An 18381-nucleotide genomic window follows, 5' to 3' on the forward strand; every position below is an offset into this window, starting at 1 on the left:
ACAATTATTGAAAGTACAATTTTCAAATTTGAATGTTTTAGTGGTTGGTGGTTCGTTTGATATATTGGACGTGTGCGTAAAAGAAGTGAACTCGTTGATGTACATGGTGTATCCGTCAACTTATTCAGGATTTCCGAATGATGCTCTTCATATATGACCAGTGATCTTTATTAATTCTTGTTCTTGAATGCCAATGCGAGTCATATTTGAAAGTGCTGTGCATCGACTGGAGTGGTTTGTAATTTTCTGCTTTTTGACGTCCAGACCAGTGAAGTTTGAAATGTTGGCAAACAAAGAAACAAATGCTAGGGTAGTGATAAAAATAAACAAATGCTAGGGACGCAATAAAATTGTGCGATAAGCAGCCATGATTGGTTGAAAGACGTCCTTTCGTACCGTTTTATTGATCAAAAGTAGTGTGACGTAGTAAAGGTGTAATAGTCAGGCTAAATCATACAGAACATTTTGAGTGTCCACCAAAACGAAATCTGAGTTTCAAGGGTTCCGTGACACTCAGAAGGTTTGCAACCAAGAGTGTTAGTAAATAGTTTTTATAAAGAACACTTGAGAATGGTGGTATTTTAGACGGTTCTGTAAATACCGGAAGACTATGTATACCCAACTCTGCTCGCGAACCATGAGTTGCCGGTATGAACTTGGAACGAACCAAATAACGAGACCGGGGGTTCCCTTTCGCTGTCTGTATCGATCGGATTCCTATTGCTTGCAGCTTCACTGTTAGATGGCAGGCAACTCCAGTACGCCAGAATACGAGAAAGCAAGAGAAAACTGGAGAAGTCTGGAATTATAAGCTCCAAGAGAGCATGCAAGCAGGGCCTCGGATCATTGGGTAAACCGCGCTTCCGTAAACGAGGGAACTGTGTTTAATTAGCCATGGATTCTCGTGCAGCTTGCATCAATTATAAACACGGAATTACTGCACCGCTCTTCTACCCACTACAAGCTGCGATTTGCAACGTTTCTCCGAGATTCAAATGTTACCTGTCATAGGATGAAATGTCAGTCAGATGTTCTCTCGCAGGTTTCAGAACTACAACTGTAACATGTGACAGCATTTTACGTTGATGAATTATTTAGGATGGCTCGCTGGAGAGAACGGTACGCTGTACAACTAAAACTATTCAGTACTACAACGACTTTGATCTCTTTCTCGTACCTAACTCCATTACGTTCTATATGTCTACTTCTTCATATTTTTTAAAAATACAAATAAGTTTATTTACGACTATTACACTCTTACTACGTCATACTACTTTTACCAATAAAACGGTACGAAAGGACGTATTTCAACCAATCATGGCTGCTTATCGCACAATTTTATCGCATCCCTAGCATTTGTTTAATTTTATCGCGTCCCTAGTATTTGTTTCTTTGTTTGCCAACATTTGAAATTGCGCTGGTCTGGACGTCAAAAAAAATATATAATTACAAACCACTCCAGTTGATGCACAGCAGTTTCAAATATGACTCGCATTGGCATTCAAGAACAAGAATTAATAAAAATCACTGATCATACCTATGCATCTTCTGAAATCCGATTTACAAATAAATGAAGAGCACCATTCGGAAATTCTGAATAAGTTGAATACACCATGTAGGCCTAAATCAACGAGTTCCACTTCTATTACGCACACGTCCAATATAACATCAATTGAACCACCAACCACATTCAAATTTGAAAATTGTACATTCAATAATTAATCCTTTTAAAATTATTCATTCGCAAATTCTGAATAAGTTGAATACACCATGTAGGCCTAAATCAACGAGTTCCACTTCTATTACGCACACGTCCAATATAACATTAATTGAACCACCAACCACATTCAAATTTGAAAATTGTACATTCAATAATTATTCCTTTTAAAATTATTCATGTTTATTTTTTATGTCATCGTCGTTAATTAAAACTTTTCTAACACTTGTGTATATTAGTTAGGTTATGTTATAGCTTCTGCTATATGATATTATGGATAGTCACGTATCAGAGATTGTTTAATATTAAGATTTATTGAAAATCATCTGTCAAGTGACGTTGATTACTGGGATTCGGATAATTGAAGTGGAATGTTGCATTTTAATAAAAATGAAACTGAATCAACAAAGCCTCTTGACTAGTAACATTGCCATTGTGTATAATAGATAGAGAACTTTCTCGACGAGAAGGCATCAAGAGGACTTATAATATATATATATATATATATATATATATATATATATATATATATATATATATATATATATATATATATGGACCTCTTGCAAGGCATTGCTCACTACTGCCATCTAGCATGCATCTAGCGTAATATTTGTAATGTTGAGATGGTACAATAATACATTTGAAGACAGTTGTAGGCCTATTTTCGTAAGTCAATTAATATTTTATTGTATTGGAGTACTTCGTTACTTCTAATCTTTATATACTTTCTTCTAATCGTGTAATAGTCAATTAAATCCCACTCGAGTTTTGATTTTCTTTAGATAAATCAAAACGTCTAGTGAGATTACTGTTGATAAAAATATAGACGATTAGGGATATATTATAATAACCTTCGAAACTTAGCTGCTCTAGAATTTCATGCTACTTATCTGGGGTCTTTTTTTGACCCCAAGAATATGAAGAGTCCACTGCAAGAATGATGGATGTCATTTGGAATACATTTTTCAGGAGAAGCAATTGAAAGTTTGAAAAGCTTAGCGCTCAGAGCTTAACTGTGATTTTCCGATCATTACTGGACAATGACTATCAGTGTTAATGCCATATAACTCTGTATGTACATTCTATATGTCTTAAGCTATGCATTGACAGTCTTGGTTCATTTTCGACAAAAAAATGACATCCATCATTCTTGCAGTGGACTCTTCATTTGTTGTTAATAATTAGGCTATTTTACAGTTTACTGCATTTTTATATACAGTACAAGCAAATTGAAACTTTTTATTGCACCTAGATTTACTCACTATGTTTAAACAGCTAATGAATGGATAAATTATTTAAAATAGTTTAATGTCATAAACCAGCTTTTCTCAAACTTTTTTGAAGTGGGGACCACTTTTTTAAGTCAGAACAGTTCCGCGGACCACCTTACACTTGTTCCCTTCGAAAGCAAATTTATCATTTTTGTAGCATACTTTAATACCAGTATACTTATAATTTAAGACAATTAAAATCAATTTAATTTATTTAATTTTATACTAGTATTAACTAGGCCTAATTGAGTTACTGTTAATAGAAAAAAAAATCATTTTCGTTTTTTAATAAATCAAGGCTATTAGAGTTTGGATAATCTTTAACTTTTTAACTGAACAAAATAAATGTTCGTATTCACATTAATGAGATGGATGAGTCTGCCGATTCTTGCACAGTTGTTCTATTTTTTATGTATGCTGGTAAGCTTAAGTTGGATTTATTTTTTTTATTTTATTGGGTTATTTTACGACGCTGTATCAACATCTAGGTTATTTAGCGTCTGAATGAAATGAAAGTGATAATGCCGGTGAAATGAGTCCGGGGTCCAGCACCGAAAGTTACCCAGCATTTGCTTGTATTGGGTTGAGGGAAAACCCCGGAAAAAACCTCAACCAGGTAACTTGCCCCGACCGGGATTCGAACCCGGGCCACCTATTTTCGCGGCCAGACGCGCTGACCGTTACTCCACATGGGTGGACCTTAAGTTGGAGATCATCACATACATCCAGTCGATTTCGATACTTCGTTTTTATTAGAATTAGTGATGAAAACCCTTTCTCACACAGATACGTAAAGGCAAACTGAATTATAATCTATAAAGCACCATTGTACAGATCACTATGTTCCCTTTTGACTTGTGATGAGATCCAGAAATTAACCATACCTTCCGCTTGGAATTTAATTTTAAGTCCGGTGTTATTCGAGAGTTCAATTAACTGTTCTCTTTCACTCAATGAATGTTTGTTAGTTTCAATATCGTAATGAAAGGGATCACGACTCCATGAAAATTTGTCACATTTACTTGGAAAATAAGTTTCAAATTGTGACCTCAGAGTTTCGAGATGCGAACATATGTCATTGCACAATTCTTTTCCAATAACGAAATCATTTAAAAAAAACTCTAGGTTTGGAAAATGTGAAAAAATCCTCTTTTTTACGGGACTGACCCGCAAACCAAGTTTCCTCTCGAACATCTTTATTTTCTCATGCGCATTGAGAACAGTGAAAGAATTACCTTGTAGAGAGAGATTGAGTTCGTTTAGTTTTGAGAATACATCTGGTAGATATGCCAATGTACTTAGCCACATGTCATCAGCTGATGTGCAGGGAAAAGATGGCGAGAAACACCACGTTCATAGTGCTTTAAATCCCTCTTTTGTTGCTGAGAGCAGAGTGGGAAGTCGGTAAACAGGTAGAGTAATAAATTTCATAAAATATCAGTACTGAGAGAAAAAGTGAAAGGCGATTGCCATGTGTCATTTCCAAACTCTGCGATTTTCAGCTATAGTGTGATATGAAATTCGTTTCAATTTTTTTTTTCTGATCTTTCTGAAGGACCATAAAGGCAGACCTCGAGAACCACAGGTGGTCCGCGGACCATAATTTGAGAAACGCTGTCATAGACTATTTATTCTGTATCTGTGTTTTTATTGTTTTCAATTATCAGAGAACGCATTCATTTTCTTTGAAATAAAACACAAAAAGGGAATTTTTATTGCATCAAGTGATAATTATTATGTTTATGCAATTAATTAATTATATTGCAGGAAGTATATACGTAAAATGGCTTCGGAAAGGGAAGATCATGTTGCGATGGTATTTTACATTAAATTAATTAATGGAAAAACACAGGGAATTCAACTAACAAACACATTGTTTTCATTGATTTGGAAAAAACATTCGATAGGGTAAAGGGAGATAAATTATTAAATGTATTAGCCACAGACCATGTTCCACAACAACTTATAGCAAACATATATAATATCTATAAAACAAATCTAATTGCAGTAAGGTGTGACAATAAATTATCGTAATGGACAGGAATTCATACAGGAGTAAGACAAAGTTGCGGCATTTCACCGTTGCTGTTTATTAGCCTATATAATGAATCAAGTAATTAGAGAATGGAAATAATTACCTCATGGATATATACAACTCAACAGACGTTACTTTTTGCAGACGATTTAGCTCTGGTGGCATCCTCAGACAATGGATTACAACATTCAATTTTCAATTTTAACAAAATTGGAATTAAATATGATATGAAAATCAATAAAGAAAAAACTAAAATTATGGCCTTCTGCGGAAAATACCCTGTCCATAGCGAAATATCTTTAGATTGAAAAATATTAGAAAGAGTAAATTATTTTACATATCTCGGATACACATTATCTTTTTTCGATGAATTAAATATTTCACATAAAATGTCTAAATACACCAAAACAATTGGGATAATTAACAACATTATGAAAGCTTCCCTACTACAAAAACATACTAGAATTCGCCTATAAAAGACCTTGGCGAGACCTGTACTTTGTTACGGCATTGAGGCATGGACACTGAGGGGAAAAAGACGAAAGCAGAATAACGGCCAAGGAAATGAAATTTATGAGATGTACAGCGGGATATACGAAATGGGATTACAAACGCAATGGAAATGTAATGGAAGAATTACAACTAGAATCAGTAATTAATCACGTGAAACATTATCGGAACAACTGGATAAATCATCTGCATCGCATGCGTAGAGATAGAATCCAAAAAGTCATGCTGCACTATCATCCAAACGGGAAGAGATCTCTCAGTCATCCAAAGAAGCGCTGGATTGAAAATTCAATTGTGAGATCGTAACAGGCCAGATGGCCTAATACTTGAAGAGAAGAAGAAGAAGAAGAAGAAGAATAAGAAGAAGAAGAAGTAGTAGTAGTAGTAGTAGTAGTAGTAGTAGTAGTAGTAGTAGTAGTAGTAGTAGTAGTCTTTTAATTATATTCTATTATGTGAATAAATTTATATTGTCACGTAAGAAGAGATTGGGTACGTTTTTCTCTGTTTAAATAATAAAAGTCCACAACTGTGGAGTAACGGCCAGCGCGTCTGACCGCGAAACCAGGTGGCCCGGGTTCGATTCCCGGTCGAGCAAGTTACCTGGTTGAGGTTTTTTCCTGGTTTTTCCTTCAATCCAAGATGAGCAAATGCTGGGTAACTTTCGGTGCTGGACCCCGGACTCATTTCACCGGCGTTATCACCATCTCATTCAGACGCTAAATAACCTAAGCTGTTGATAAAGCGTCGTAAAATAACCTACTAAAAATAAAATAAATAATAAAACTAATACAACGGGAGGAAGTCGTGATGTTTTCCACTGGCATTAACTGAATGACAGGCCTTGTTACCTATCTTGTAATATGCTCCTCAATGAAATGTCGAGTTGAAGTTAATATTGTTTGTCAGAATAACGGCTTCGGATTCCGCGTCTTCTGTGAGTGCAATATGTTGTAGAACTTGACGGAGGCGTCGTGTTGAGCCCACGCTTGGGGGCGCTCAGGATCCGCGTCCTATTTCTCAATTACTGCATATCTCGGACTTCGAAACTCTCCAAGGCAGAGGTTAAGTGCGAAAGGTCGGGTCACACAAAGTGTTTTTGTTCTTCTCATTAAATCTCGTTTTCCAACAGAAAATCGCTTAACGGAACGGCTGAGATTTGTCTACCACTCCCCTGTGGAACTCACAACAAGTGATTGCTTATCGTGAAATTTATTCCGCGTTTACCAACAAATTCGCGTTGGTTTCAGTAGGTCATGATGATATTCAAGCGAATGGGTCAGTGGTTCGATGAACGGAAGTGAATGAATAATTGAGGAAAAGGATGAATGGCTGGATAAATCAAAGAACGAATGAATGAATGAATGAATGAATTAATGAATGAATGAATGAATGAATGAATGAATGAAAATGTTAAATGTTATGTTTTATTTAACGACGCTCGCAACTGCAGAGGTTATATCAGCATCGCCGGATGTGCCGGAATTTTGTCCCGCAGGAGTTCTTTTACGTGCCAGTAAATCTACTGACGTGAGCCTGTCGCATTTAAGCACACTTAAATGCCATCGACCTGGCCCGGGATCGAACCCGCAACCTTGGGTATAGAAGGCCAGCGCTATACCAACTCGCCAACCAGGTCGACGAATGAATGAATGAGTTATTTTATTGATGTGTTCAATATACAGAGTGATTCAAAAGTCACGCGACATAGATAAACTCCGTTGAGACGGTGTCGGGTGGAGTTCCCGGGTAGCTCAGTTGGTAAGAGCGCTGGTACGTTCAACCAGAGGTCCCGGGATCGATACCCAGCCACGAAACAATTTTTCCCTTGAAATTATTCAAATCTGCTTTACAGGGAGCTTTACCTGAAAGACTAGATTTGCATAGATAAACTCTGTTATTAGAGCAGATAGCGAAAAATGGAAAGAGGAGGAAGTTGTTGGAAGTAGATAGTTTACAATCTAATGTGCCTGAATTTTCAACGTAGACATCATCCTGATTGTGCTGTATTTTAATTGTCTCGTAATAATCTCTTTCTATTATCTAATATTATTTGAAATATATTAACATTCTATGTATTTTAGTTTAATTCTGCTACACAGTTTATTTCAGTGTTTAATTAATAGTTCATAGTATTTTGTTGTTTAATTTGTAAATAACTTTTGTATACATGTAACTCTCATCTAAATCAAATTGTTGGATTCTTTGTAAGTTCATGCATATGTATATACACTTTTTGCTGGTTGAGTGGAAGAGAAGGCCTTACGGCCTTAACTCTGCCAGCTAAAATAAATCATTATTATTATTATTATAATACACCGTTCAGGCTGTACACTGGTACGACACACCCTCCAATCCCAATGTTGCGAAATTAGTGGATTTTCCGCTAGTTTTACCGGATTTTAGATTCGTAGTGCATCGGGTAAATTACGAAATGACGATTAAATTAGCAGTGTAGCCAATACACGTTCAGGGAAAACCGCCAAGCAAGAATGAAATTCCCCTGCATTCTTATGCCATCAATGTAAAGAAATGCTTCTTTGCACTGTGAGAAGTTAAATAACCGCTAAACTCTGCATGTCAACTATTTTTCTCCGTTAAATAATTCGTATCTGAAATCCGGTAGAACTAGCCGAAAAGCCACTAGTATGACAGTATTGGAACTGGCAGGTGTGTCGTATTAGTGTACAACCAAAACGGTGCATTCTACGTTGAAAATTCTAGCACATTAGATTGAAAACTACCTATTTCTAATAACTTTCTCCTCTTTCCATTTTTCGCTATCTGCACTAATAACGGAGTTTGTCTATGTCGCGTGACTTTTGAATCACTCTGTATATTGTTTTTAACATATGGACCTGAAGATGCCTGAACAGGCGAAAACGTTTGTTTCGTATTATGTATTAAATTTAATGTATCCATGATTTGAATATATGTTGTTTATAAACATAAAAATAAAATAAGACAAAGACTGAACAACTCAATTAAAATTCTAGAAAGAATGGAGGATAAATGACTGAATTGAGGAACGAATGGCTGACGAAATGGATGAAGGAATAAATGAGCTAACGAATGAGAGACAGAACAGATTGGATGATCATATGAAGGAAGGAATAACAAATGAATAGAACAGAAAGACTAACAGATGGAACGGAAGGATGAAATAGTGGAAGCAAAGGACGAAAAATGAAATAAGGAAACGAGCGGACGGCACGAAAGGGCGAACGAAGGGGAGCAAATGGGACACCAGGATGAGCGAATTGAAATCTAAAGGACGAGCAAATGGAAGTCTAGAGGACGAAAAAAATTTAATCTTGAGGACGATGAAGTGAAAATCCAGAGGACGAGCAAATGGAAATATAAAGGACGAGCATTCTAGAGGGTGATCAAATGGAAGTCTAGTAGATAGGCTAGAGTATAGCAGGTGGAAATGTAGGAGACATGTAAGTGGAAGTCTAGGGAAAGGGTAAGTGAAGATCTATGGGAAAAGAAAAGAGAAGTCTAGGAAAAGAACAAATACTATAGAAGTCTAGGGCACGCGTAAATGGAAATCTAGAGGCCGGGAAGATGGAAATCTACGAGATAGACAGAAGTCTAGGTCTAGCAGATTGAAATGTAGAGGATGAGTGAATGGAAATCTAGGGGACGAGCAGATGACCACAAGAGACGAGCAGATGAAAACCTAGGGGCAGAGCAGATGTAAATTTAGGGACGGGCAGATGGAAATTTATTGGTACAGAGATGTAAATCTAGTGGACGAACAGATGGAAACCTAGGTACGTGCAGATGGAAGTCTAGAGGGTGAGCAAATGGAAATTAGTCACAAGCAAGTGGAAATCTAGAGGACGAGGGAATTAAAACCTATAGGACGAGCAAATGGTAATATAGAGAACGAGCAAATGTAAATCTAGATAAAAAGCAGGACAAATGGAAATCTAGAGGAAAAGCAGGGCAAATGGGAATATGGAGGAATATCAAGTGGAAATCCGTGAGACGAACAAAATGAAATCTAGGGGACGAGGAAAGGGGAAACAAGAAGACGAACAAATGGATATCTAGAGGACGAGCAAATGGTAGATAGTATGTATGATTCCTTAGTACAATATTTACCAGTGTCCAAACCATCGGGAGGGGGGGTGAGGTGTTTGATTTTAGTTGCCTTGTATTTTCCTTCCCTAGTTTTGCAATTTCAGTGTGTTACGTTTCATTATACTTCATGTGCCTAAACTTGCAGGTGAAATTTTCCTTTGTTTTTGTACTTGAAAAATTATTCTTCATACATACATACATACATACATACATACACACACACACACATACATACATACATACATACATACATACATACATACATACATACATACATACATACATACATACATACATACATACATACATACATACATACATACATACATACATACATACATACTTAACTTACTTCTGTCCAAGGGCAGGTCTTTCACTTCAAACCAAGCATTCTCCAATCTTTCCTATTTTCTGCCTTTCTCTTGTAGGATAATTTTCTCGGAAGAGTACTATATCATGAATGTGATAATTCGCAAAGGTTTTCTTCAGAAGTGAATGACGAATAGAATACTTGTATATAATGTTTTTAATAATGGTAATGCTTATGATGATAATAATTGAAATATTAATAATAATTTATTTATTTTAATATATAATAATAATAATAATAATAATAATAATAATAATAATAATAATGAATACATATGAATAGATTCAAATTCAAATTTATTTACAATTTACATTTGAAATGAATACATATGAATAGATACCCGAAATGAGCATATGCTCGTGCTCGGGTACAGTCCAGTAGTCCAGTAATAATAATAATAATAATAATAATAATGATAATATTTATTTATTTTAATATATAATAATAATAATAATAATAATAATAATAATAATAATGAATACATATGAATAGATTCAAATTCAAATTTATTCACAATTTACATGTGAAATGAATACATATGAATAGATACCCGAAATGAGCATATGCTCGTGCTCGGGTACAGTCCAGTAGTCCAGTAATAATAATAATAATAATAATAATAATAATAATAATAATAATAATAATATTTATTTATTTTAATATATAATAATAATAATAATAATAATAATAATAATAATAATAATAATAATAATAATAATGAATACATATGAATAGATTCAAATTCAAATTTATTTAATATTTACATTTGAAATGAATACATATGAATATATACCCGATTATGCTCGTGCACGGGTACAGTCCAGTAGTCCAGTAATAATAATAATAATAATAATAATAATAATTATTATTATTATTATTATTATTATTATTATTATTATTATTATTTATTTATTTTAGTATATGATAATAATAATAATAATAATAATAATGAATACATATGAATATATTCAAATTCAAATTTATTTACAATTTACATTTGAAATGAATACATATGAATAGATACCCGAAATGAGCATATGCTCGTGCTCGGGTACAGTCCAGTAGTCCAGTAATAATAATAATAATAATGATGATAATAATGACGATGATGATGATTTGATGTACTCGTAGTATAATTAACTTCCTAATTGTAACACTAGAAATTTGGTCCATTAGCGGTTTTTATTATTTCTCCAGTTTGATTGCTATGAAATAATAGTGGTGGTGGTGGTGGTGGTGGTGGTGGTGATGATGATGATGATGATGATGATGATGATGATGATGATGATGATGATGATAGACTAATAATAAAGAATTTAAAGTAAGTAGTCTGTTTAGGACACAACATATCTCTTTTTAGGGAGCCCAAAATCTTATTTCAGTTCGAATGTATTTGCATAAAAATCCTGACTAAATAAATAATAGCCGATACTGTAATGTGTTGTGTGTTGCTTGTTGCAGGCGATCGAGCAGTCGCGGCGTTACGACGGGCTGTCGTCGCAGTGCCGCGCGGTTGCGGGACCCACGGATCTGGCCCACTTCGTCCGGTCACTGCCAATCCCGCAACATAACCCCCATCACCCATCCCTGCGCCACAATTTCGTGGCTCCGCACCCCCCTCCACCTCCAGAGTCTCCCGATGGAACAGTAGGGGCGGCAGGCGAACCGCTGGCCAACGTAAGTACAGTTTAATTTTTAACGAGACAGACTCCACATTTCTGATTAATGTGCGGAAACCAGAAGTCCCAATAGCGTCTTGGTAGAGGATGTACCGCGGGACTCTACCTGACTGCGGTAGTAACAGGCCTGCCGGAGTGAATATACTATGGAAACAGAAACATACTACAAAGTTCAACAAATAGGCTGAATAAGGGGAGAAACATTTTATAATAAGTAAATAAGTAACCAGTCGTATACATAAAACATAACGACATAATATGCCAAGCACTTAATAAATAATAATAATAATAATAATAATAATAATACTAATAATAGTAATAATAATAATAATAATAATGATTTATTTTAGCTGGCAGAGTTCAGGCCGTAAGGCCTTCTCTTCCACTCAACCAGCAAAATGTGTATATACATATGCATGAACGTACAAAGAATTCAACAATTTGATTTAGATGAGAGTTACATGTATACAAGAGTTAGGCCTATTTACGATTTGAACAACAAAATACTATGAACTATTAATTAAACACTGAAATAAACTGTGTAGCAGAATTAAGCTAAAATACATAGAATGTTAATATATTTCAAATAATATTAGATAATAGAAAGAGATTATTATGAGACAATTTTGAAAATACAGCACTATCAGGATGATGTCTAAAGAAAGAAGTAACAATGTAGTCAGTTAGGGCCGTATTCATAGACATTTTTAGCGCGGGCTTTCGATGGATTATCAGCGTTTTTCGTATTCATAAACCAGTGTTAGCGATAGGATATGATTTGAATTCTGTACTAGTAACCAGTGGATAGCCGGGGCTAGCTTAGTACGCTCGTAGCGCGTGCTGCGAAATGTCTATGAATACGGCCCCTATAGTTTAAATCAGTATGATTGGAGTGAAATGCTAATAAGGTTATCTTTTAAGCTGTTTTTAAAGGTGTTTATTGTCTTGCAGCCCCTAATACTTTGTGACAAGGAATTCCATTGACGCGAGGTGGATACTGTAAAAGATGATGAACAACAAGATGTTCTATGAAGAGGTATACTGAGCGTGCCACAGATAAGTGATCTGGTATTTACGTCGTGGTTAGAGTATAGATAAAAGAAACGAGACGAAAGGTAATTTGGTGTTAAGGTGTACAGAATTTGAAAGAGTAAGGACAAAGTGTAAAGTTCTGCGTTCTTTAAGTCGGAGCCACGAAAGACTTGCGAAGGACGGTGATATGTGATCATATCGTCGGATGTTGCACACGTATCTGACGCACATATTCTGAGCTCGCTGTAACTTGACTGACAGTTCAGAACTTAGGTCACTGTGAAGCAAATAGCGAAAGAAATAAAAGAAACGATCATAACCTTAAAACATTTTACGACATTAATAATATAGGAAGAATATACATAAAATAAGTAGCTAAAGAATGAATAATAAAAGAGCATTATACGTAAAATTATCCTCTGATTGAGATTCTGACTGATATGTACAGAGTGGCAAAAAAAACCGGACCGACCCTTGTAGATGATTTCAGAGCCTTGTTTACTCCAGAGCACGATAGACTGGTAACTAAGACTTTCGTGGTTCGAATCCTGCCTGGGAAGGAAACTTTCTTTTGTTCCTTATTCAAATTTATCATCCGGTCATCTACATAACGGACTGATATCACTTTATCTTTCACACTTGGTCCCAGTAATACACCAACACCATGACTTCCTTTGCACTCACCATTTGAGTAATACAACCTAAATTCATCACTCACCAACTCACACTATTTTTCCATCTCACTTCTGATATTCCCATCACATCCACTTTGTTTCTTCTCATTTCTTCCTTCAACTTTTCCAAACTTACCTGGTTGCAGAAGAGTCCGTACATTCCATGTTCCAATCCTCAATCTTTTTTTCGCCTCTCTGTTGGTTTGCTAAATAATGTGTCCTTCTCCAGCATCCCCTAGCATCACATTCGAATAGGGGGATAGTTTACGCCCAGAATCTTTTACAGTGAAAAGACTATTCATGCCATGTTTGCAGTTTTTCTTAGGAAAGATAAATGCGGTAGCTTCCCGTTGCTTTCCGCACACCACTCTCTGTTTCGCATCTTAAAAATATCCCAGGGGAGCACAGCGTGGAGGTGAGGAGAGTGGATTTGACTAATTAGGCCCTCCGGACTGCACCGAAATTCACCGCAAGGTTTAAATATCAGTTATATCAGGGTTTTTGACCCGATCAGGGACCGGGAAAACCCAATTTTCCTTTGCCCATTATTATTATTATTATTATTATTATTATTATTATTATTATTATTATTATTATTATTAGAGAAAATACACAAACGATTAGGGAAAACACGGAAATTTTACTTGAAGCAAGTAAAGCGATCGGTTTGGAAGTAAATCCCGAAAAGACAAAGTATATGATTATGTCCCGTGACCAGAATATTGTACGAAATGGAAATATAAAAATTGGAGATTTATCCTTCGAAGAGGTGGAAAAATTCAAATATCTTGGAGCAACAGTAACAAATATAAATGACACTCGGGAGGAAATTAAACGCAGAATAAATATGGCAAATGCGTGTTATTATTCGGTTGAGAAGCTCTTATCATCCAGTCTGCTGTCCAAAAATCTGAAAGTTAGAATTTATAAAACAGTTATATTACCGGTTGTTCTGTATGGTTGTGAAACTTGGACTCTCACTCTGAGAGAGGAACATAGGTTAAGAGTGTATGAGAATAAGGCGCTTAGGAAAATATTTGGGGCTAAGCGGGATGAAATTACAGGAGAATGGAGAAAGTTACACCATGCAGAACTGCACATATTGTATTCTTCACCTGACATAATTAGGAACATTAAATCTAGACGTTTGAGATGGGCAGGGCATGTAGCACGTATGGGCGAATCCAAAAATGCATATAGAGTGTTAGTTGGGAGACCGGAGGGAAAAAGACCTTTAGGGAGGCCGAGATGTAGATGGGAGGATAATATTAAGATGGATTTGAGGGAGGTGGGATATGATGATAGAGATTGGATTAATCTTGCACAGAATAGGGACCGCTGGCGGGCTTATGTGAGGGCGGCATTTGTAAGTAAGTAAGTAAATTATTATTATTATTATTATTATTATTATTATTATTATTATTATTATTATTATTATTATTATAAAATGGTTGATCGAGTGTGTAAGACTTATCATCCACATGCGCATATTTTACCCACTGCGTAATGGACCTGCAAAACAAGGAACATCATGTATGATGATTAGTACATACATTAGACCTAAATACATTTTACGAGGCGCTTTAATTACAATTTTATTAACATAATATATTTTATCCTGCCAACATATTTTTCTATTTATGCGACATATCAGGTATGAAATTAATTTCTCATGAAACACGGTCTGCCGCTTTAGCACTGTATTACAGCATAGTGTCATAGTGCAATATTTAGTTGTCCGTTTTTGTACAGAGTGCAGTCACCCGCCATGATGCATCCGTTCATTGACTTCACTTCCTCACCTCTGTTGCAGGGACGATTACATTTGTCCCCTTATAAAGCATAGTAATACCACTACATAGTTGTATCAGTATTGCTTTCAAATTATGTATCCTGATCCTGATGGAGGGAAATTCGGAATTTTAAAAAGAACAAAGTGCAAGGAAGAAATGTATATGACGAAATGCTCAAAGTGATAAACGCGAACTAAAAATTAATAATTGAAGAAAATTAAACAGATAAAGAAATTAAAGAATAAGGTGATGAATATATACATAAATTCAAGTTTAAACAGATAAATAAATAATTGAAACAATTAAGGAATTAAGAAACGGGGTGAATGAATGAATGAATGAATGAATGAATGAATGAATGAATGGATGAATGAATGTTTGAATGAATGAATGAGTAGATACATTGACATACATAATAAAGAAATTAATATATAAACGAATGAACAAATAAATACATGAATAAATTTATGTGAAGAAAATAAGTAGGTCTGCATGTATAAATAAATGAAAAATAAATTAACACAGAGGTAAATTCATTACCAAAGATATTAATTAATGAATTAATGAAAAAAATAATATGATAATGATGTATAAAACACATTTAAACACAGATTAACGAACAAATGTATTAATTCACGAATAATTGAATCATTAAAGAAATAAAAACCAAATAGAAAATGATGAAATTCTCAAATAATTTAATGAGCAAATAAATTAATACACCATTACCCTTATTATTTCCAGCAGCCTTTCCCGGCTAGGACCAAGTCACCCATTACGGTATCCTTGCGTCTATTGCGTGGAATTTCCCAAAGATCTTCTTTCACGAAAAAAGTAACGAAGAATTTTCCTTCCACACTAATGTTGTTTGTATCTTTTCGCTTCCAGCTCTTAAGTTTATTTCTTGAAAGTCTGTCATACATAATAATAAATATACGAAGAGATTAATGCAAAAAACGTCTGATTGAAGAAATGAATTAATAAAACACAAATAAATGAACAAATAAACACATAAGCAGATAGAAAATAAATTAAGACATGAAGATACTTAACAAATAAATAATTATTGTGTCAACGCAGAAGTTAATGTTAATACATAAATATATCAACAAATCAATAAATAATTGTACACATAATATTAGATAGAAAATAAATTAATACATAAATATAGACAATTATATGAAAATCGCAAATAAATTAACGTTTTAAATAGATCACTAATAAATAACTAAATATATAAGTAGAAGTGAAATAAATTATTACATTTAATAAATAACTAAACACAATATACGAGTATGTTAATACATAAAGATGTGAACAAACGAAAAAAATAGATGAATGTAAAAGTAAATGATAAATTAATTAATGTAGTAGTAAAGCAACAAATGAAGAAAGAATTAAGTGCATAATGAGATAGCGAAGAGACTGATACATAAATACAGTATATATAAAATAATGACAACGAAGTTAATTTTTTTAATAAATCAACAGTGATCAAATATGTAAACAAATAAGTCAAATTATTACCTATATAAATCAACAAACAAACATATAAATGAGTACATAAAAAAATGAAAAAATCAATGTATAAAGATATGAACAAATAAATAAAAAAGTGAATGTAGAAGTTAATGTCATGTTAATACATGTATAAATCAACAAATTAACCAATAATTAAAGACATTAGATACCAAATTAATTAATACAAATTATGTCAAGAAATGAACAAATACATGAATGTAGAAGTAAATGGTAAATAAATTAAATTAAATGAGTCGGTGAACAAACATTGAATAGGTAAAGAACTCACTGTAAAAGTACGCGTATGTGAGTGAAGAAATTAATAATTTAATACAATGTTAGATTACGTACATTGAGGTAAATAAATGAGTAAAAATTATAATAGTTAAGGCAATATAAAATGTATTGCTGAAAATTAACAAATATTTTGGTAGTTTGTGGAAATGAAGCTCAGAATCATTATCTTCTATCACGTTTTATTTTAGATATTAATACATTAATATATTGCTTCAAATACATGACATTGTCAATGAAAATGATAACTGTACATTATAGCTACTTATTGTTATTGATATAATGAAACTACTATATTATTGTGTTCGGTATAAAGCATTAAAATTGTTCTGAATACATTGTTACGATTTACGTATCCTGTAATTCTTCAACTGTAGTCTATATATTTGTTTTATGGTTATTACATAGCTGAAATTAATATCTGTCAACGGAATTGAATAGTAAAGATTAGCTAAGCGGCTGTGTTATGTTCTAAGAATTAGTCAGTGCACGTGGATTGTCTCTTGTCCATATATTACAATTTTGAGTGATGACTGCATCATTGAGAGTAGTAAAGTGGATCTCATCTGTCCACAGTCTTCAATATAACTATTCCGGTTCAATTTCCACCTGAGCTAATATACGTAACGAAAAGCTGTGTATCTTTTCAAACATCATTTTGCACTTTGTAATTAAAAGTTATCTGAAGTTTGCGTAATATTTTGTAAACAGTCAGTGTTGTATGGCCTTTGCAAGCGTTTGCTTGACATATTAGCACTGCTGACTGATAAACGGGTTTTCTTTAGCTAGATTTTGATTTTCAGGGACGTCTCTCGGAGGAATTTTTATTCAAAATCATCTTAATACGTCAATGATGTTTCTACCATAACATAGCACCAAACCAATTCTTGTTTCACAGTAAGCACAGTAAGCCAAAAAATGAAAACGAAATTTAATTTTTTATATTTTTTTCATATCCTGGATCATAATAAAGCTTCGATCAATTTCTTCCAAAATTTTAACTCAGCACACAGTTTCAAAAAATGGTGGTCACTCTGAGCGACCACTGTGCCACAGTAGGGATTTTGATCTAATATATCAATGCAGCATAATGTGACATTTACAATGGTTTTACAAATTTAATGTATAATTTATTAATGTTGCTCTTTTTATAGTTCAGATACACTATATATTCATTCATTCATTACTTTTGATGATACAATTTAAAACAGTTCTTTTCATCGTTCAGGCACAGTACCATTTTGTACGTTGAACACAGATGGCACATCTATGTATCCTCAAGAGGTGGTTGCATGGTGAAAAGTCTGTGCTATAATTGTAGAGAAATAAAGATAACTGCATAGGGTTAAATAGCTAATAAACTTGGTTATTTTTCAAAGCTTGATTATTGCATCAC

At 34.1% G+C, this 18381-nt stretch overlaps 1 protein-coding gene across 1 annotated transcript in view; it reads left to right on the forward strand.

Annotated features, from left to right (window-relative positions):
* LOC138695208 (uncharacterized) overlaps window positions 1-18381 on the forward strand; it is a 666755-nt gene that overhangs the window by 197853 nt on the left and 450521 nt on the right. The window contains exon 6 of the mRNA XM_069819668.1: window positions 11454-11669. Coding sequence (XP_069675769.1) covers window positions 11454-11669 — 216 coding nt within the window. The remainder of the gene's footprint in view (window positions 1-11453; window positions 11670-18381) is intronic.

This window comes from Periplaneta americana, chromosome 2, assembly GCF_040183065.1.
Source record: "Periplaneta americana isolate PAMFEO1 chromosome 2, P.americana_PAMFEO1_priV1, whole genome shotgun sequence".
NCBI classification, from domain to species: Eukaryota; Metazoa; Arthropoda; class Insecta; order Blattodea; family Blattidae; genus Periplaneta; species Periplaneta americana.